This window comes from Alosa pseudoharengus, unplaced genomic scaffold (assembly GCF_046254945.1).
Source record: "Alosa pseudoharengus isolate Yale_2024_CS ecotype anadromous, Long Island Sound unplaced genomic scaffold, YU_APseudo_1.1 YU_APseudo_1.1_scf_21, whole genome shotgun sequence".
In the NCBI taxonomy this organism is placed as follows: domain Eukaryota; kingdom Metazoa; phylum Chordata; class Actinopteri; order Clupeiformes; family Clupeidae; genus Alosa; species Alosa pseudoharengus.
The window spans coordinates 15,019,628-15,041,866 of record NW_027468674.1 but is presented as its reverse complement, the minus strand read 5'-3'; the positions used below and the strand labels follow the sequence as shown (position 1 = coordinate 15,041,866).

Here is a 22,239-nt window from a genome sequence, read left to right as displayed (position 1 = left end):
CGCACACACAGACACACACGCGCACGCACACACACACGCACACGCACACGCACACGCACACGCACACGCACACGCACACGCACACGCACACGCACACGCACACGCACACGCACACACACACACACACACACGTCATCATGGTCTCACGGCCCCACTTCGCGTGGCAAAGTGCCACTTGGAAAAACAGCAGCTCATAAAAAGGTAATGCACCCCCTATGTGGGGACTCCAAAGGAGGACTGTATGTCATTGCAAGAGTTGGCACGCAACACACACACACTGACTGACACACACTGACTGACACACACACACACACACACACTGACACACACACACACGTTCAGGGCTCCAGAGTGCGACCAATTTGGTCGCATATGCGTAGGCCTGTCACGATAACAAATTTTGCTTGACGATAAATTGTCTCAGAAATTATTGCGATAAGCGATAATATTGTCGTTCTGAGAATTTTCCTCGGGAAGAGGAAGACGGCCCACTTGTTGTGTTTTTTTTCCCCAACTGGGAAAACTGCAGCGGATGATTGTGTTTTAGATGCATATGTATGTTTGTTGTGTTGCCGCTTTTAATTGCGACTGTTTTCCAACAAATGCGACACACCGACTCGTACACGTTCAGTGGTTCACCACGGGCATTCGGTTTAAATCCGAAATGCTCCCACACTGCAGCTGTCGCGTTTGGCTTAGAAACCAATTCCATCTTTTTTGTCTCGAATAGGCATAGCCTATTCGAACTCGCAACTAGCTTTCTCTCTGCCTAGTGCCTACCGGTATACTTCTCACGCGGCTCTTTAGCTGCACTCTGTGGTAGGCTACGCCAGTAGTTCCGCCTCCCCACACACCATGCGACTGACAAGTGACTGACATGAGGGTTCACTCATTGTTACTCTAAGGACCCGAGAGAGAGAGGGAGAGAGAGACGAGGAAAACAAACAAGCATGCAAATGGCATTTATCGTGGCCAGAAAAATTATCGAGCTAATTTTAATTATCATGCGATTAATTGATTTATTGAATATCGCGACAGGCCTACATATGCGACCTAATTTTTCAAAAGTGCGACTAAAAAAAATCGGAGGTCGCACCGGTGCGCCTTATTCGAGAGAGGAAAAAGTGTCCTCATTGAAACTCTACCTTTGGTTCAATAACAGACACATATTTGGCCAATATCGTGGTTTAAACAAATCACAGATAGTGAAGGGCGGGACCTCCCCTCTGATTGGCCGTGGCCCAGTGCCTGTGAGTAAATTTGAAAATGCGTGTGCTGCAGAGAGAGAGAGGGAGGTCAGAGACCCGTCATATAAACAGAGTGGATGTAGTTGCATTAGTGTGGTCACATAGGCCGAGATAAATGTCCCCTCTCCCCACTGCCTTTCAGCGGCTGGCAGCAGCAAACCAATCAGACGAGCCCGAGATGATGATCAAGTTTATCGTTGCCTACGATAGGCCTAGTGAAACTTCCCTTCACCAAGTTCAGTCCGAAATAATTATTCACCAGAAAAATAGTTTGAACGTAGGCTAAACCCGACGTACAGGAATGCCACTTGCGCCAAATTTATAGGAGTCATTGTCTTAATCGTCTTAAAATTGCGAACAATGCATACAACGACAGAGATACAGATATCGCCGAAAAGGAGTGAGTCATTGACCGCAGTTACATGCAGGGAGTAACCCGGTTTTCAACAGCAATATTCGTTTTGCACGAGAGTTGTGTAAACTCATTCTGATGGCATCAATCAATTTAATCCGGTATTTGGCACAAACCGAATATCGCTGCTACATTTAAAGCCCGAATATTCCCTGCATGTATACAGTGGTCATTGTGTACGGTGAATTGAATGGACACATTTAGATCGAGCATGGCAAGTCATTGCAGTAGCCTATAATAATAGGCCTACCATTTCGTTACTGCATTAACCATGTTATTATTGAAAATTTAAATTAAAAAGTAAATTGCATTGTGGGGCTGTCAAATGATTATTGCAATCATCATTGCAAAATCACATAAAAATCCCCCAGGCTACTTGGAACATCTCTTTAAATTGTGCTCAAATACATTTCTATGGAAGATGCTAGCATGGCGAGCTGGTTTAGCCAAGGCCTAAAGATCATGAAGGATAGTATGTAAAACATTGAGCCATGAGACGTGCAGTTTGAAGCCCTTAAAAGACGTGCACTGTTAATTTACTCACTGTTATTTTTATTTAATACATCTTGAGATGTTTTATGTTTAAATTTCAGCTCAGTGAAGCACTTAAAGCACCAACACTTCATTAAGTTACTTTTCTTGTAGAATTGTAAATCATAAGTCATAGGACAACCTATATAGGACAGTAATTAAGGAAAAAAAGTGAACCTGCTGCGGTGTTAAATGCGATGTGGTTGAAATTTTGGGTGCACCTAACTTTTGTGCTGGTGCACCTAAGAAAAAAAGTTAGGCGCACCAGTGCAACCAGTGCAAAAAGTTAGTCTGGAGCCCTGCACGTTGCATTTAAAACAACAGCGTACTGATAAGGATAACCTCCATCAGAGACATAAAAGTGATCTACATCTCCAGATGAGATAAACAATAGGCCTGGCGGATGTGGCCTTGGGTTTCTACAACTCCTCCAATGACATCAAAGGGAGACCTGGTATGCCTTTATGCTTTTCTGACACGCTTTGAAAGTTGCTGCTCAAGGCAAAAACACACCGCCCCCTCCGAGAGGTGTGTGTGTGTGTGTGGTGTCTTATATGGTGTACACATGCCTCTGCCCCCCCACACACACACACACTCTATTTCCACTGACAAGTCTACTTAATAATCAGGATAATTATAGCCATTGGTAAATATAATCTCTAATCTAAATCTAATCATCTAATAATCTATAATCTACATTTACCAAGAATAAGGTAAAAAACAAAAAGTACATCCAGGTCACTCCACTCAGACACTGGGACAAACTCACAAAGAGATCCTTTTCTACCAATTCTCCTTCATACTTTGACTAGTACTTACTATGTAGGCACTCCTATCCTCTAGTACTAGTATTGACAGACGCAGTGGTAATCCCCAGCTATGGTCACCTCTGCACTGAGGCTTAAATGTTATTATATTACATTTAAGCTTAAATGTTATTATATTGCTGTAAGTCGCCTTTGATTAAAGTGTCTGCCAAAGCAATACATGTAAATGTATATACTGTACATTAAATGTTTTGGCCTTATACCAGTCTAGAGCTAGCTCGACAGACAAGGTTTTTAAACACCTGGCTGAGGTCAAATGAATACCCACACATTCAGCTTCTTGTGTGTACACAAGAGAGTTTAAAGGCTTAAGTCTTGGGCATCTTGCACGGCAAGGTTCAAGGCGTTTTTAAATGTACATAAAGGTCACTGTGACAAATGCAATTCTGGCCTGGCTGCAGGTGACACAGTAACAAAGAGGGCTAATGCAGGACTTGACAGACACGAGTTTGAAAGCTTAAAATTTATAGCACCATGCACAGGAGGGTTCTTGAAGGCTCACAGTTTTGAGTGTGTGTGTACATGTACGTGTTTTAGATGGGAGTTTGTCTGAATAGGCCTCAAGAAGAGGGTGTGTGAATGTGGGTTGGAGGGTAAATAATACATGCCTCTGCAGGAGGAGCTCTCTGTCTGCGTGTGTGTGTGTGTGTGTGTGTGTGTGTGTGTGTGTGTGTGTGTGTGTGTGTGTAGGTGAGGGTGATGAGGGGAGCCTGTGGAGGCTCGCATATGCGTGCCATCCTCAGACAGCACGTGGCCAGACACAGACACGCGTACACACACAAGAGAGACCTCTGCCTGCACACACACACACACCACAATACCACCCCTCAATCCACACATATCCCACCTGCCTGCCACAGCAGTCAGAGAGATTGCGCTGCACGCAAAACCTCAAAAATGCCAGCGTGTGTTTTCATAAAAACACTTCCAGACACAAGTGGTGCGTGCGTGTGTCACATGTCCACACACACACACACACGCACACACACGCACACACAATCCTACATGAGAGATGTGTGACACACAAAGAGAAAATAACGGAGGACAGGAGACGAGAGCGAAATACAAAATAATGACCTCAGTGGACGCATGGGCCTTTGGTGGCGTTTCGTTTCCGCCAAACGCGGCCGTCAGCTCCGCCACACTTGCGCTCTCCCCTGCCCTCAGGGTCTAATGCCACAGCCTGAAACGCTTCCTCAGACCCAGTTATCCTATTAGGCTACACCGGAGGGAGTGTGTCTGTCTGCCTGTGTGTGTTTCTAGATGTGTGTGTGTGTGTGTGTGTGCCACAGAAATCAGCCGAGATGATGACTTGGAACACCCAGGGAGTCTTTGCAGAAGAGTGACAACCCATCCCATGACCCCCAACAAAGGGTCGGAGGGAAATTTCTAGAATAAGTCCTCCGTCTGGGCAGTGATTTGCTGGCCATCTTGTGATATTTACACCATCCTCAAGAGGACCATACAAGATAAGGGCATTCAAGCAACAGAAGAATAAAAAAACCTCAATGCAATCCGTGGTGGAAAGTATTGGAATTTTCAATAAAGCCATGATAATATATGATGTGTGTGTGTATGTTGGGGGGTTATGGGCATATCCAATAAGTGGGCCACCCAGGGACCAACAAACACTTCATGACTACTCCACACATAGAGTGTGGTGTTGTGTGGTGTGGTGTGGTGTGGTGTGGTGTGGTGTGGTGTGGGTGTGTGTGTGTGTGCGTGTGTGTATGCAGAGTTCAACGTCTGGCCTCCTGTCGTACCACAGCCACGTCCCGCCACAGCGGCATCCTGATGATGCAGTGGGGGTAACTGGAGCCAGCGGTGCCAACATCACTACAGGTTTTTTGGCTGGTACACACAACTTGTTTTTTTATTTTGTTTTCCCTGAAACAGCAAACGACTCAAAAGGAATTCACAATCACACTGCTATACTCCACAGACGAGAGAGAGAGAGAGAGAGAGAGAGAGAGAGAGAGAGAGAGAGAGAGAGAGAGAGAGAGAGAGAGAGAGAGAGAGAGAGAGAGAGAGAGAGAGAGAGAGAGAGAGAGGAGAGAGAGAGAGAGAGAGAGAGAGAGAGAGAGAGAGAAGAGAAAGAAAGAAAGAAAGAAAGAAAGAAAGAAAGAAAGAAAGAAAGGGTATTTTCATGCATGCGTGCCCAGACGCTGTCGTGACTCAGGGCACTGACACCCTTCCGTCCAGTCCCCAAAAGTTCCCAAACGAGGCCACATACTGAGGAGGGCAGAGGAAACCACAACATAACCAGAGTGCCTACGGAGCTCTGCCTTCAAGGAAGGAGGGAGAACGCTGGCCTTGGCTCTCACAGGAAAACTCTCTCTCACACACACACACACACACGGAGGGGGATGTTTCACTCGTCTATTCCTGAAGGTGATGCCACAAAAGAGGAGATCTGTGGTCCTTCTTAAGCATGGACACACAGGAACATACACTTAAAAGGAAAACCTCAAACTCCTGACAATAACGTGTGTGTGTGTGTGTGTGTGTGTGTGTGTGTGTGTGTGTGTGTGTGTGTGTGTGTGTGTGTGTGTGTGTGCGCGCTCTACAGGAAAGGATCCTCCGACGTCTTTGATTTGTGTGTTGAGTGAAAGAGAGCGGCGCTCTTTAAATTGTGAGGCGGGCAGCCACTTTGATCAGGACACACCGACACTTCAAACCAGGTAACGCAAACGCAAGCCAGAAGAGAAAGAGAGAAGAAAAAAAGACAAACCTGGCAACACATCTGAGGGTATGTAGCCATTGCTTTCCCCTCCCAAAATAACCAACACACCCACTCAACACGCCAGACACAATATACACACACACACACACACAGGGCCTTGTCGCCCTCTTTCTTGTGCATGTTATGAAAGCAGAGGGGCCTTATGTGTAGGGGATCAATTACACAGGTGAGGGTGTGTCTGGCTTCACAGTCACCGAGCTCTGACAGGTGATCCTCGGTGCATCGCCGCTAACGCGCCGAAGATCAGAGGGTTGCTGCGGAAACCAGGTGATTAGGTGGGCCAAGGCAGCTGCTGCCGGGCCCACGCGAGTGAGTGAGTGTGTGTGTGTGTGTGTGTGTGTGTGTGTGTGTGTGTAATTATGCAGGAGAGGAAATTACAATGCAAGAGACAAAAGGCAGAAAGACGGTCGCAACGACGACAACAAAAACAACAGCACCAGTGGAGTCATCCTCACAAGACGCCGCACAGGCACATACCCAGCGCTAATTATGGTCTGTGTAATCTTTGGAAAATACCCCCCCCCCCTCCCAAACACACACACACACACACACACACACAAAATAATAAACAAACAGTTCCTCTTCTGGAGGGAAATTATCTTGTCCTCGATGTCCTTTATCTGAAATTAAGTAGGTTTAATTAAAAAACACACACACACACACACACACAGTCTTGGGCCATGTGTTTTGTTTCCACAAAAAAATCAATTTGCTGGGACAAGGGGCTTAAAGTGAGCTCTACCACGGAAAAAGAAACCTAATTGTACCACACACACACACACACACAAACACACACACAATTAGTGGAAGGTATTAAGCAAGGACGAGACTCGGCAGGGACAAAACTAGACCTCGGACATCCAACACTTAGAATCCCTCCAAGCCCAAACCCCTGTCTGAAACTCTAACCAGAACACCCTGGCTGATGTGGCCGCCCAGTACAACGGTGAGGGGCCTTGGTGCAAATGCCCACATGCCCGCGAACCACCACAAGAAAGCCTCCGCCGTCTCCATATTCAATTACGCTAAAACCCAGAAGAAACCGTCTGCTTCCTGCTCCGATGCCTTTCTGTCTGACACGGCACCGCAAGGTCACTTCGACGGAGTGATGGCATTAAGGAACCATTAGAAGATTCCAGAGGAATTACCGAGGCCCAGACCTACAGCGCAGACATGAGTCCGTAAGTGCCAAATTGCAAATGCGGTTAGGTAAAGCTTCTCATCTAAATATTGCTCACATTTTACCACATATAATAGAAAGTCAACGCCATGTACAATACGAAAGTCAACATAGAAAGTGAACGCCATGTACAATATCCTAACATGATAATATATTACATTGCAGGAAGTGAAATATGTATTTAATAGTTTAACTTATAAACTATTAACTTTCATTTTACTTTATGGTAGGATTTGTAAAAGTATTGTCAACGTTCTCGTGAATGTTTTGTGTATGCTTCTTTAAAATCACTAACAGGCTGACAACACCGCCTACCCTCTTGCATTACATAAAGAGCAATTAGCCAGAGGTCTTCAAAGACAAGGCAACTTCAAAGGCCGACACATCAACCGACACGTCAGATCAGCACAAGACATGCTTTTGGGGCTGCTCTGAATCCATTACGTCCTCACAAGCACCAGAGCTCAAGTCCCCCTCAAGGACTCCACCCAAAAGGCCTGGCCCCATACGGAGCACTGAAGCTGGGGAAAGACTCGACCCTGAGGGCCTTGGCTGGCTGGCTCGCCACGGAGCCACTGGAGCTGGGAAAATGAGCCACATCACACCGATACTACCACAACCACCGGTGCATTCCCACGCTGTGTTGGTATGTGTAGGGTAGATGCACTTCACGGATGCTGACTAACACTGCTGTCAGTAAGTGTGCCTCAAGGCCTGTCTGGCAGTTTGCGGAGGGGAAGGAACGGAGGGAGGAGGGAGAGAGAGAGAGAGAGAAAGAGAGAGAAACAGGCCAGGGGAGATTCACCTGACTGGGAGGGATAAAGACAAGCAGCCTCAAGGCCAAAGGGTGGAGGGAGAGAGAGAAGAGAAGAGAGATGAGAGAGGAGAGAGAGAGAGAGAGGCCAGTAGACTCAGAGAGCAAAAATGACGATGTTGATTGCGGCTGTCCTTCAGATCTTTTGACACTGAAATCCTCTGAATCTGCCTGTCTCGCTCCGAGGCAGAGGCAGGTCTCCACCTCAGAGGAGCGTGCGTAGTTCTGTTTGCACACCTGCAGCTACCTTTTCAATAGCTCTGCCTTACGTCAAGCACTCAAGGCTTAGTAGCAGCTAAAGTCATACCTTGAGAATGCTACAAGGAAAACAACCCCCCCCCCCAAAAAAAAAAAAAACAGCCGGACAACCTGCGAACCCCATCCACACGCCCCGCAAATATTTACTCAGCATTTAAAAAGCCGTGACCTAGTTGGGATGAAGACGTTTAAAGGATGAAGTTAGGCTGAGACAGACGTGCTTAGGTATGGGCTAATTGTATGTTTCGCGATTGAGTGCGGCTGAAACAGCGAGGTCAGGTAGTGGCGAGAGACGAGACAGGAAATGGAAACAAAACAAGGAGTTGTTTTTTTTTTTTTCACATGACAAGATGATGCTGCCTTTGGCATCCTGCCTCGGGGCGCCAAGAACCTGCTGAGCGATTTGCCAGGGGCCTGACCTTGAAAATTACAGAGCACGGCTAGCACTTAATGGAGTCAGTCATGTAGCGGTCTTGGGGTGAGAAGAGCATATATGTGTGTGTGTGTGTGTCTCTAAAGGTCAGCCTTTATGGGTAATGTTCTTTAGTCACAGAGTGCATTCCAATGGAGTGTAAGCAACAATGACGACAACACTCTGATTATGACCCTTGCAAAAACACTCACCGACCAATCACACACTCCCAATCATTTTTAAGTAGAGAGGGACGACAGGGGGTGGAAATAGAAGAGAATGTGAAAGAGCCCTTGGCAGCTTTTTGGTAAGTCTCCGCTGCGTGTTTGACATAAAGGAATTCTGTGCCTACAATGAGGGGTGATGGCTTTAAAAAAGCAGTTCAGTGGCTTACAGAGGCATTGTGTGTGTGTGTGTGTGTGTGTGTGTGTGTGTGTGTGTGTGTGTGTGTGTGTGTGTGTGTGTGTGGTGTTTTACATGTCCAGCTGAAAAAGAATTATGTGCGCTACAATGTGGGGTGATGTCTGCACAAAACCTCACAGAGGCAATATGTGTGTGTGTGTGTGTGTGTGTGTGTGTGTGTGTGGTGTTTTACATGTCCAGATGAAAAAGAATTCCGTGCGCTACAATGAGGGGTGATGTCTGCACAAAAACTCAGAGGCAATATGTGTGTGTGTGTGTGTGTGTGTGTGTGTGTGTGTGTGGTTGCACATTTGTGTTTTCTCCTGGCCCCTGCAAATCTGGCTGAAGATGTGCCAGTGTACAACCAAGGACTCATCCATCTTTTAGCACACAGCGCGTACCAACACAACCAACACCCCCTCTCCCAAACACACACACAGAGATGCTGAGTCGCGTATCGTTCCCAGACGAAAACACGGCGGACCATTAACCGTTTAGCCCAACGGCCTTATGGGTAGCTTCACACGAGCAGCCTAAAGCAAACACTGTCCGGCTCCAGACCCAGCTCTAGCTCAGCTCCCTGGGCAGCAGTGGGAGTCCTGTTCTCTGCTGCCAGCAGTAATCGGTCGCTGGTAAATGACCGAAATACCTCAGCGACTGACTCACGGCTCTGGTAACATATCTAATGGACACTGTCCTCTGATCCTATCGCTGGAAGAAAACACGTACACACGTACACACACACACACACACACACACACACACACACACACAGACAGACACACATGAGAATGCAGCTTGCGCGCACACACACACACACACACAAACACGCGCCAATGCCCACACACTACACACACAGATGACGTGCTGCTTCTTGGCAGGACTGAGCCTGGCCGCTTGTGGAGCAATGTGGTTTTAATGCACTGACCTGGTTGATGGAGTTGGCAGTGCAGGAGCACAGGCCTGTTCCCACTGTGGCCAACAGGAAGCAGGTGGGGTCAAAGGGCACGGGAGCCATGGCAAAGCCAGCCGCTGCCGTGGTGACGACCAAAGCTGTCACAATCACAGAAGCATTTCTGGGTTAAGTACTGACCAGAACTACAAGATCATAACCATTTTTCAATTTCAATTAGAGAAGCCTATCCACTAAAGAAGTCACAAAGAACTTTAAAAGCATCTCATGGGAGAAAACTGCTAGCAACCAGAAATGTACATCTTGTCCATATTCTGATCAGAACATATCTGAAATCAGAACACAAATTCTGTACTGCGTTTAGTACTGTGAACAGTACTTCTTAGTACATCGGAACGGATTTAAGGTAACACAAATAAACATATCAAATGTGTATCGAGTCCAGACTACGCAGTGTTAGATAAGACATACCCTTCTCTTTTCTGTGTGTGCAATAACACAGCCTGACACAGCCTAGCTTAGCATAATTCACTGGAAGCGGGTTAGACCAGTTAGCCTATCGCTAAAACAGAACTACATAGACTAACTGGTCTTTATCTTTTAACCAAAGTGACTTACAGATGTCAATTAATTGCAGGGCCAGACTCCCTGGAGCAACTCAAGGTTAAGTGCCTTACTCAAGGGCACAACGGTGGCAGCTGGAGATCAAACTCACGACTTTGCACTGTATGCAAACCCCAGCCCCTTACCCACCACACAACCACTGCCCCAAACCAAAGGATCAACAGCCCAGTTGTTTATGTATGCATCCTCAGAGTACTCACATGTGAGAAGTTCAGTTGAACTCATATACACACAGGCAGACACACTGTCCACCCGTTGCATCGGTATTAGCATGGCTGGCTCATCACAGGATACACAAAACTCAACCGAGTCAAACCTATGGTTCGTCAGCGTTTTACATCCTACACCACATCAATGCACTCAAAAACGTCCAGTGAATTATGGCAAGTTAAGCTAACAGAGAAAATTGTATGCATGCTCTTATGCTTTTTCCCAAAAAACTTTGTGTGATCCTTTATAAGGAACATTGGTGTTCATTTCTCAAAACTACAGTTAGTGTTGTGTCTAAAAATGGTGATGTTAGCTTAGTAGCCTGCTACTCTATGTATAGCATCACAGCCCTCTTCAAACTGCGCCTTTAAAAGGTCTATAAGAGCTTCTCACAAACAACTCAAACACACCTAAACCTGCAATCTACACAGGACCAACAGTCAGCAGCAGTGTCCTGGGCCTGACCTGTGAGTTTAATCTTGGACAGGCGTGCGTAGATGTCCGGCAGCTCCGAGTAGTCCACCTTCAGCTCCTTCCACTGCCGGGCCTCTATACGGGCCTGGCGGTCAGCTTCTGGCTCGTTGCTGAGATCCACTGGGGTCTCGGCGGCGGCGGCGCCTGGAACCGGAACCGGAACAGTCACGCCAGCGACGGGCTTGATGGTGGGGATCTGCTGTATCTGCTGCATCACGAGGTCATCTCGGTCCTCCAACATGGCGGACACGGGCTCCTGCTTGTGTCTGGGGCGCTGGCCAAGGGCCCCGCTGTGCCGCACCACATACTGAACAACGCAGGAGAGCAGATCAGAGTTTGTTTGTTTGTTTGTTTGTTTCATTTAAGGCCATTTCAGCAACTAAGGCTATTTAATGGCCAGAGCATTGTGTGTTATAGAAACTTAGAGGGCAGTTCCAGCGTTATGGATGTGACAATTGGACTCATATTGGTAAACAAAATGCCTTAGAGTGGGGGCAAAATTAGTATCAGTGAATTAATTTGCATAACTTTTAATGTAACCTCTGTCCTCTGAATACTGAGAAATCCTCAAATTTCATATAATCAATTTCATCCTAAGAATACAAGGCATTTTATCAGCGTTATGGATGTGACATGAAATGGACACACTTTTGTGAGAGATTACAGGTTTTCTACAAACTCTGTGAATTTTTAAGGAAACTGCCTAAACTATGATATATGTAGCATGAAGGAGACTTGAATGAACACAAAAGGTGTGTTTTTGAAACTATGCGTCATTTTCGTAATGCATTATGTAGGAAAAACTGGCGTTTTGTGATGGTTTCACGTTATGGATGTGACGTGTCTGAACCAGTCCTCGACAAACTACATAAAACACATAATTAAGTAGTGAATTTTGATATGAAACAATTGAAATAGTAATCATGAAAAACTAGCGAGGAAATTATTGCTTCCTCAGTGCCCACTAAGATCCACAGAAAGAATCAGGACAAGAAGTCATTTAAAATATAAAAAAGAAATGTAATTTTTTCTTTTAACGTCATCAATTTTGGTCAGTGATTCCCGGGTTACTGAAACACCAGGGAACATGAAACTTGGTGGCCACTCCCCTAAATAACTAGCCCTACCTGAACCGTTGCACCCAAGATGACAAAATATTTATGGTATGTTAGTCTCAAGAGCCCGCATCAACCTAACCCTTACCCACTCATTTGTGATTTGCACACATAAAGTACATGCACGCGCATGTGCACACACGCACATGCACACATACGCACATGCACACATACAGACTGGCAAGCACACACACACACACATATACACATACAGACAGGCAAGCACACACACACATAAACACATACAGACAGGCAAGCACACACACCCAACACACACACACATGAATGCAGACACATAAACACACACACAGGCACGCATACGCATGTGCGCATGCAAACACACGCACGCACGCACACACACACACACACACACACACACACACACACACACACACACACACACACACACACACACACACACACACACACACACACACACACACACACGCACGCACGCACGCACACAGACACACACACACTCTTATAAACAAACGCAAACTCACATATGCACACACTCATTTACATGCACATGAGTTGCAGGAGTAGGAGATGGAGACAAATTGACAAGCGTGATTTATTTTTGCAAAGAGAATATGCAGGACTGAGATGCGGTCATATTTTGTACCGCTATGCGGTACATCTAGTTTATTGCTGCCGTTACTCATGTTACTCTGTGGGTATTAGCTACAGAGGACCTGACACTTCAAATGCTGGCATATCGCGTCACATTTAAAATTAAACTGTGTTAAACAGATGTGAACGGCAGGCTGAACAGATCTGCAACAAAAGGAGGTTGCTATGTTAACTCCAGCTGCAAAGTCAGCCATCTTCTCCAGCTAACACGATAATCCAGTTACTGTACAACAAGAGTATGAAAGTTACAGGAAGATAATCGCTCAGATTTTCATTATTAGGCCACTTGAAAATAGGCTATGGCTAGGCTAATCAATTTTAATATTATGTTTGTTTTGCTAATGGTTAGGCAAGGCCTCCTTGTGGTTTTGATCAACCTAATAATCTTTGAAATGTCAATTGTAAACACTAAGGTGAAATGCGTTAAAACGGACATGCCACCAGAACAGACGTTTTATCGGCTTTAAGGTATAATAAAGTCTCCGTCTTGTAAATTCACATTATGTAACATCCATAACGCACCATTAAAGATTTTAAAAGTAAGAAAGGGGCACAATTTGGTCATTACACTTTACACTGATATAAATCAGCTTTGCACAGACACTTCAGAAATTGTCGCATCAACACTGTATGTGTAGCATAAACTTTTCCTATAAAACGTTATGGATGTGACATGGCCATGGAACTTGCTGACTTAAAAACAAAAGCCTTACAAATGTAAGGAGTTGTGCTCTTAAAGGCAAGCTGAGCATAGACATTGCTCTACCATTCCCTTGTCAATATGGAATTTGTCAAATGACACAATTTGTTTGAACCTTGGGTCCATTTATCCACTTTTTAAATATGTATAATATTACATGTGAAAAATGTTGTTTCTGTATGGTTGCACACTAGGGGTGTAACGGTTCATGTATTCGTACTGAACCGAAACGGTACGGGCGTCACGGTTCGGTGCATGAATTTACACGGAGAATACACGGTATAAAAATACATAAAACTCGTGTGCGGATTAATTAATGTCATGCGCAATTACTGTTAAGTAGCGAGAGTTACGCGAGTTCTTTAGCGACACCTAACGCTAATCTGTAGCCTCGCCTTAGCTCTGAAGCTCTGATTGGCGCCTATGTTTTTTTGTCAGGTCGTCGGTCGAGTCAGTCAGTCATTAGCAGCACTAAGGTTAGACCCACAAGAGTTAGAGGATCCGCTAGTGTCTTTAAGATCGCAAGTTTGAGAACTTCAGTTACAGTAACGTTAGTACAGGCGAAAGAGTGGTGGATAAGATGAAACTGTGTGTCGGCGTTGTTCAGCAGTTGTTGGGTATGTGAGTGGAAAAAATGCTACACATATTCGAAGCCATCACCCAGATGATGTAGGCTACCAATCACTGAAACGAGGGGAAAAAACTTCCCCTGCGCTTCAGCAGCCTTTGGATACACATACAAATAGGGCCAAAACCTATGGCTTAAATTAAATTATTTCGTAATGACAGAAAGCTATGTAAATCGCGTGGTAATTACCTTTATGTTGGGGTAACTTGTAACTTCTCACATGAGGTTCTGGTAGTGTTAAGTGTATAGAGTAAAATAAAGTGACAACGCTAACCAGGCTAATAAACAAACCATGCTACGGTGAGTTAACGTCAAAGGGCAAAGTCACGTGACTTCTAGTTGTAGTCTGTGTATGAAATGAAAGGAGCAATTTCGTTTTTTTTTTTTAAAAACTGTTGACTGAAAATAGTGTGATATTTTCACAGTTAGTAGGCTAGATTATTACTTTACACACAATAAAAAAAATATTGAGGCAAATTGTAGACCCTTCCATATACAACTAAACACAGATGTTGAAGGTCTTGCTTAAGTGGATTTTTAAAAATATTTTTTCTATGTAATTTGCACTTTCAGAAATAAGAGATGCTGTAGGCCCAGTTTTATAGCTGATTGTCTTATTTTGTTTACAAGTTACAGATGGAGTCTGGGTACTTATTGTACTGTTTAGCCTACATCTTACACACTTCAGGCTGTTGCAGATAGCTCAGGGAAGAGACTGTATGACACTAGGTGGTACAGCCTGAGACATGTACATTTCTGCATTTTTGTTTTGCTTTTCCCTCCATTGTACCGAACTCGTACCGAACCGTGATGTCCGAACCGAGGTATGAACCGAACCGTGACTTCTGTGTACCGTTACACCCCTATTGCACACCATATTTATGATGTAAAAAGAGTGTAATTATCCATCAAATTCAATCAGATCAATTACAAACAATAAAATATAGACCTAAATGAAGATTTTAACAACAGTTCTATTTGCGTATGCACAACTTTTTTTTCCATGGTAGGGAAGACCTTTGCATGGAATTGCCCTAGATATGTTTATTAAAATCTATGCTAGTAAGATCAGAGGCTTTCACACACTTCTCAACTGCTGTTCTTAATGCTGTTGTTGTTGTTACATAGCTATAAACTATTTTAGTGCACAGTACACAAGTCAAGTCAAAGCACTTTATTTACATACTAGCACATTTAAAACAACAACGTTGACCCAAAGTGCTTCACAGGTGACAGGTGACTCTTACAAAAAAGCAAAGGAGGGAGATTGACAAATAAAATGAAATTAAAAAGGGGGGGGGGGGGTATATAGTAGAGGCAGTACACACAGTCAAGATAAGCAGTGGGAAGATTATGATGATGATTGTGAAGAATATATGCACTAAGCACTCTACAAAGCTTTGCAATAAAGATGTTCATTGCTGTATGCCAATAAATAAAAAAATAAATAAAAAAAACTGTCAATGTCACAGAGAATGGCAGCGTATCAGGTCAGGTGGCCCTATAGTGTTAGGGCATCATGAGGCTGGCTCAGTGGAAAAGGTCATCTAGATTCTAGAATGTAGATTGATGACAGTTGATAATGAGATCACCTGTTATGAGTTTAATGTTTGCCATATTTCCCAGTGGTCTGTGATCTATACAGTGTTTCCTCTAGGATTTTTTTAAGCAGTGGGGGCAGGCCTGTCCGAACCAGCCCCCCCCCTCCCACGGAACTGACAACTGACACTTCGCTGAAACAGAAACAATTATATGTATTCACCTCTATTCACACACAATGAGGCATTATTTTCAGTTGTGATTGAGCTGTATATTTGGAGAATCTACAACAGGTCTGCACAATGAATTTTGAAAGGCAACTGCGACTATTGTACGTCTGCCCCATTTCTGATACCGTGGGGGAAGAAAATTAAACCGTGGGGGGCCGCCACTACCAAATCAACATAGAGGAAACACTGCTATAGCAAGTTCATGATCATGCATGTAGTAGCAACAGACAATGCCCTAAAGTGCATTGTCTCTGAAAAGGGGCTCTCTGGAATTGTTAGAATGATAGGCCCAATGCCATGCAGGGACCAGAATACACACTATTTACATTTCAAACTGATCATGGGAAGTGTGTGCTGCTGTAGAGACTACGTGATGATGATTGTTTATTTTGTATACAATGCCGTCTCTGAATGCAACGTAGGGAAAGGATGTGGTCTGGGACAATATATGAGGTCAAGTCAGGTCAAGTGGATTAAGATCCAATCGACACAACTGTGTATGGAGTAGAGAATAGCCTACCTGTCGCTTCAGAAAGCTTAGCTGCTGGAATGTAAGCCATTCTTTGGAGTCTGTAGTACGGAACTGTGTCAGGCTAAGGGAACTCAGTTGACATTTAGCTGCCTTCGCTGATAGCGTTAGTTTCTTATTCACAGTGGCCCCTACCAGACCTGCAACCAAAACACATTAGCTGACGTTACTACGTGGTTCTGGCATATTGTCTCACCTTTAGTGTAACAATTAATTAATGGTGTCTTGCAACGACAACCCGTTCAGTACATAACAAACCTTTAAACGTTGTAGACAATAACGTTAACTTAAAACTATAAGTTATCCGCTGCCAACCTTAACACTAATATTTAAGATAACAGCACAACTGTTGGCATCTTCACTTGTAACATTAACGTACATTGGTTGTTGACATTTCAGTCACGACATTCGGTACAACCACGCGTTGTTGATGAACAAGACGGGCCTGTTGTATTAGTAACCACTTCAGCTACCGTTAACTTCCCCCCTAATGACAATGTGCTAACTATGCAACCCCAGAGCCCGTTTAGTAACGTTAACTGGCCATTGGCAAAGGATGTCTTAGGCTAGCGTATCTGCTAAAGTTAAAGCCATGTCGTGTAAGTTCCATGGTTGACTTTACAATGCGTCTCAGAAATACCAGCACCTTTTACTTTCAACCTTTGCGAAGGCTACTTTACATCGGCAATATAACTCGACGGACGAGTAAGAAAGAAGACTTTTACTAAAGGTCAACCTGCAGTGCTAGAGCGCTAGCTAGTCAGCATTCGCTAACATTTCACATTGACAACCACTGAGGTTAGCCTAGATGCTAACAACATTTCAACATAAATCTCAATGAAAATTGAATCGCAACGTTCACGTATTTCAAGCATCTAGTGAAAAGCCGCCTTTGCACATGTCTACACATACCTGTGAGTCGGCTACATGGTGTCTTATACATATTCCTCAAACACAAAACCGGCATCCGTTACGTCCTCTTCACATGCAGCAGGCAGCCATGTTGACCTCGCGTTCGTAAAGGAACTACCTCCGCTGACGTCATCAAGTTGCCTAACGTTTTATGAAAACAGAATGTTGTGTAAAGCGTGAGCTGTGTAAACTTATCTGTGGGTTGAAAGCATAGGATGCCATACATTAAAAGAAAAAGCATAGTTGTGTCCATATTTTGTTCAGGAAACTTGTTGAGGATGTGTTTTCCTAGATAGAGTTAGGGTGTCATGTGCCACTATGGCCACATTTATCAATGTCCTTATATGACCTATAGACCATAGTAGGCAACAGACACTGTACAGTACGTGCAGGGGTGTGCGTAGGTCCACTGCAAGGTAAAGTGCAAGTAGCCTACAGCTGTAAACTAAGACATGTAGGATATTGTGGACTAAAATACTGCAATGTCTCCATGTTATGTTTTATACAGATGCCAATTTATTCTAAAGAACACAGGACACTGATAAACAATGTACCATCACTCTGGCCTGTCTGCAGGGGTGAAAGTAGGCTAAGCGGTACTGGCCGGTACGGAGTACCACTAAAATATTTGGAGAGGGTACGCCGTACCGGAAAGAAAACTATACTGTCTCTGAAAAATATTGCACTTTCAGCATGACAACACAACTGCTAACGTCAAATTACCAGAAGCAACACGTTTTCCCCAAAATATATTTCATATACATCGTTCTGAACTGTATCTGAATTGTGTCTAAACCTCCCGTGCAGCTGGACAGACAACGAGCAAGCTATAGCGCGCGTACAGTAGCCTACAGTAATTGCGCCAACGTGCACTGGTATCCAAAGTGTTTTAGCAGACTGACGTTTCTTGGAAAGTCTCCCAAATAAAAAAAAACATACAGGCTAAAGAAAAATATGTTGATGTTTCAATAGCCTATTCTGGTTTTATGTGTGCAGTGTAGAGACAAGAGACAGACAGCGCGTGTACTGCTTAACTAGATCTTGCGCAGCAATAATGAAAGTGTTTTAGCGCTCAGAAGTATGTTGCAGTCTCCCAAATAAAAAGGCATTACTCAAAGAAACGTGTTTCATGATTTACAGTAGCCTATATAAAAAAAAAACGATTGGAAGTGGGAGCGAGCAGAGTACTAGGCTAAATAAATAAATAATTAAATGTTGAAATTAAGTGTTATCAAAAACAGGTGGGTTAAAGAGTGATACTAGAGTGATAAGAAGTCCTAGTGAATGCTTGATAAGTAGACTATAATACAGTAATAATAGACTATAGTAGACTATAGTAGATACAGTAAATAAACAAATAAATAAATAATAAATAATTAGGCTAAGTGAAATTTTCTGCGCACGCTATGCACGCGCATTATAACTCTATCATAGTACCACTAAGAAATAAAAACTACTTTCACCCCTGCCTGCCTGGCACATAGGGAAGGCACAGCTTTCCCCACATTCCAAAGGGACCCTGTCTCTCACCAGGATGCCAACTACCAGCATGCCAAGGGCCTATAAAGCCTAGACATCAGTGTGATTGTCAGTGTCAGCAAACCTTTCCTTAACCCTTCTGTTGTGTTCGCGATCAAATGTGACCGTTTGACCATTCTTTTCTCTCAAATATATTGTTAACTTATTCTGACTACCATGAGGCTCCATGACTTTGAACACAGAAAACAAATTTTGATCATTTCCATAACAATTTGAGTGTTTTATCTTTAGAACACATGTGTATTCCCGGTCAAAAATGACCGGCCATATATGAATGGGTGAAAAAATGGTCAGTGTATAAAATTGAGTCCAGGCACATACCTATTGATCAGATGGACTGTATGTGTGCTTTTGTACATTAAAACACACACAAACACATCCTCACTACCCCTCTTTGCTTCTATGCTAGCCCCCACTGAAACCTTTCCCCAATAGAATCTTCCCCTTTCTGATTCCAGGTCCCCTTTTTGAGCGCAGGTCAATGAGGCCTGCAGGCCATACATAGTAAATGGAAGTTCAAAACTAATTATATAAAATAGAACATAAGTTGATACAAATGTATATATCACAACATTAGATGATAATATGTGTTACTATGGATTTATAACAAGTTATAATGCAGCGGTCATTGTTGACAGGGAACACAAAATTAGTAAACATGAAACGAACACAACAGGAGGGTTAAAGTAAACCATCTATCTCACCCTCAAAACCTCTCAGGTCACTACAGTATTAGGCTATAGCTCAGTGTTTTATGTTTCCCAAATGTTAGCCAAATATGTAAGCCAACTTTTTGGCACTTGAGCATAGATGTTTAGGCACTATAGAAACCATAGCAGGCTACACATTTTATTTAAATATATTATGAAGTGAATCCTGTTAGTGTCCTCTTTGTTGACAATATTATATCTTTAGGTCAGTGGCCAACAGGCCTGAATAAGATCACCAAACAAGGTCAGATTATCCTTGCCCCACGCTGATAAATCTGAGTTGCAAATTGAATTCATTTACCTATAAATTGCCCTCGTGATTCAATGTCTGGCCCTTTGGTCCCTTTTTGCCCTTTTATGTCCTCTGAGTAGCCCCAACAGCCCAGCGGAGGAGACAGCTAGGCCTATTTATGGTTGTAATTGTCTTGATTAGTTCACCAGACCGACCTTGGTTGATGAATTCCTTCACTGCTTCCTTGATTTTGCCAATGCCATGAGCTGAAGAAATGTGGAGACATGGTGCCAGCCAGGGCTGTGCAATTAATCAAAATCGAATTTCAATTTTGATTGTGACTTTCAACGATTACGAAAACAATCTAATCAGGATGATTTGCAACAATGCTCTTTTTTTTTTACAGGTCGAAATCCAGCATACCCCTTTGCTTAGTGGATAGGCTAACTGTCCAGTTTTCCAGTTTAACTATTTTAGGAAATGGATGGATGTTTCCAGAATCATTGTGTAATTGTGTTAAAATACTCTTATCCCAAAGTTTATTTGCAGGCTATGTCATGTAGGCCTACACCCCTGTATCTCCAGCCTGGGAAATGGTGATGTGGTCATTGCATGTGTGCGTGTGTGTGTGTGTGTGTGTGTGTGTGTGCGTGTGTGTGTGTGTGTGTGTGCACGTGTGTCCGTGAGCTGTGTGTTTGGTGAGCATAGACAGCACAATGTCTGGTGTAGTGTAATTACATTGTTCGGTACAGGCATTTACACCACCTTGTTTTTCTCAGTATAGATTTCTGTATGTGTGTGTGTGTGTCAGTGTGTGTGTGTGTGTGTGTAAGGGTGGGAGAGTTAAGCACTCGAACAGTCAATTGGCACGTGTTTGTCAGCATGTTTCTGTTGGAGTATCAGTACAATCTCTTTCTCTCTTTCTCCCTATCTTTCTCTCTCTCTCTCTCTCCCTCTCTCTCTCTCTCTCTCTTAGCATCCTCCCCAAAGCATTCACAGACTGAGAGGTGATCTCACCCACTTCACCCCACCCCATCGCTTTCATCTCATTCATTAAAGTTTCCCCTTAACCCTCACACACACACAAACACACGCACACACACACACACACACACACACACACACACACACACACACACACACACACACAAAACCCCGCTGCAGATTACACAGTGTAATCTCAAGTCGCCATCCCTATGCAGACCTGATAAATGTCAACAATTCCCAGCAGTCTGGAGCGGAGAGGTAGGCTATAGGACCCCACTAGCCGCACAGAGTGCCTTTATTGCAAGAGATAACTGTTATGTGCTGTTGCAACAAGATTCGATTCGGGAACTTGACCCGGTGAACCACCCCCTATTGAGGCAGAGTTTTGATTTGTGCTGCACGAAGAGGAGGCTTTGTGATTGTATTTGTTTGTGTGCTCTCTCTCCTCTTTCTTTCTCTCTCTTTCTTTCTTCCTTCCTTTCTTTCGTAAGTGTAATCAAAGGGGAAGAAAGGTCTCGGTGGCCTTGTGTTGTTGCTGTGCTTGCTCTAAATGTTTGCGAGAGTGCGGAGATGAGATTTGCGATCTGCTGTGGAGATCCAAACAACGTAAGATGTTTCTTGTGTGAGTGCCTCTCTGCATGTGTGCGTGTGTATGTGTGTTGGTATCTTTGTTAAAATGTGTGGATTAGAATGGTATGTTCTCTCTCTCTCTCTCTCTCTTTCTGTGTGTGTGTGTGTGTGTGTGTGTGTGTGTGTGTGTGTGTGTGTGTGTGTGTGTGTTTTTTATCTCCCTCATTGAGAGAGTGTTTCTGTGTTTCATATAATTTAACTAAATCCAAAGCTTATATTAAATGACTGCATAATTGTCCTCATTGATATTATTAAATTTCCTAGTTTGAAAAACAATTTTAATGTTTAGGTCTTTCTTGTGCATGTATTGAAGTTATAGAACTGCTGGGGTGTTTGTCTTTTAGTTTTCTTCCATAATTATGTGTAAGCCCTTTCGAATATAACTAACATAATGGTTCTTATCAGGACCTTCTTAGAGAAATTTAATTAGACTTTAATGTGACCAAGAGTGAGGAAGGTAATTAATGCACATTGTGTTTAGACTCTTTATTTAGAACAAGTGGATGTACGGATGGGGATAATTTAAAACTGCCTTTACAAAACTTACCACTAATGCCAGATGTTTCACACACTCCACACCAATTTCAATTTGAAAAAAAAACCTTCTCAAAACATCTGGAGGACCAATTAAAGAACAAAAAACAGAGCACTCTCTTTTCTTGTTTCCACACAATGACTCCTCCAAAGAGAGCATAGAGTAATGGGTCCCATTGTGGTTTGTTGGTTGGGATAATTGCATGAGATGCTTGGCGGAGCAAAGACTGAGGATGCGCCGGCTGGGGTCGTAAACCTGGAGATGCCTTCACTT

General features: G+C 43.8%; 1 protein-coding gene, 1 long non-coding RNA gene and 1 other non-coding gene across 3 annotated transcripts in view; all 3 read right to left on the bottom strand.

Moving 5' to 3' along the window:
* LOC143137708 (uncharacterized) overlaps window positions 1–22,239 on the bottom strand; it is a 626,567-nt gene that overhangs the window by 562,302 nt on the left and 42,026 nt on the right. The window lies entirely within an intron of this gene.
* LOC143138660 (protoheme IX farnesyltransferase, mitochondrial-like) lies at window positions 5,193–17,429 on the bottom strand. The gene is made up of 5 exons (XM_076299084.1): window positions 17,334–17,429; window positions 16,413–16,561; window positions 11,039–11,354; window positions 9,755–9,879; window positions 5,193–5,249 (listed from the first exon to the last, which is right to left on the bottom strand). The coding sequence occupies exons 1-5, from the start codon at window positions 17,386–17,388 to the stop codon at window positions 5,193–5,195; spliced, it is 702 nt and encodes a 233-aa protein (XP_076155199.1). The 5' UTR covers window positions 17,389–17,429.
* LOC143138740 (small nucleolar RNA U6-53/MBII-28) lies at window positions 10,546–10,655 on the bottom strand. Its single transcript, XR_012990284.1, has one exon. It is a non-coding gene; the product is annotated as a small nucleolar RNA U6-53/MBII-28 (small nucleolar RNA).

Excerpts from the sequence above, each read along its gene's own strand:
- LOC143138660 (XM_076299084.1), bottom strand. The coding sequence starts at position 17,388 with ATGCCGGTTTTGTGTTTGAGGAATATGTATAAGACACCATGTAGCCGA. Across the intron at positions 16,562-17,333 it reads ACCATGTAGCCGACTCACAG|GTCTGGTAGGGGCCACTGTG; the intron begins GTATGTGTAGAC and ends TTTTGGTTGCAG. Across the intron at positions 9,880-11,038 it reads GTCCAAGATTAAACTCACAG|CTTTGGTCGTCACCACGGCA; the intron begins GTCAGGCCCAGG and ends TGATTGTGACAG.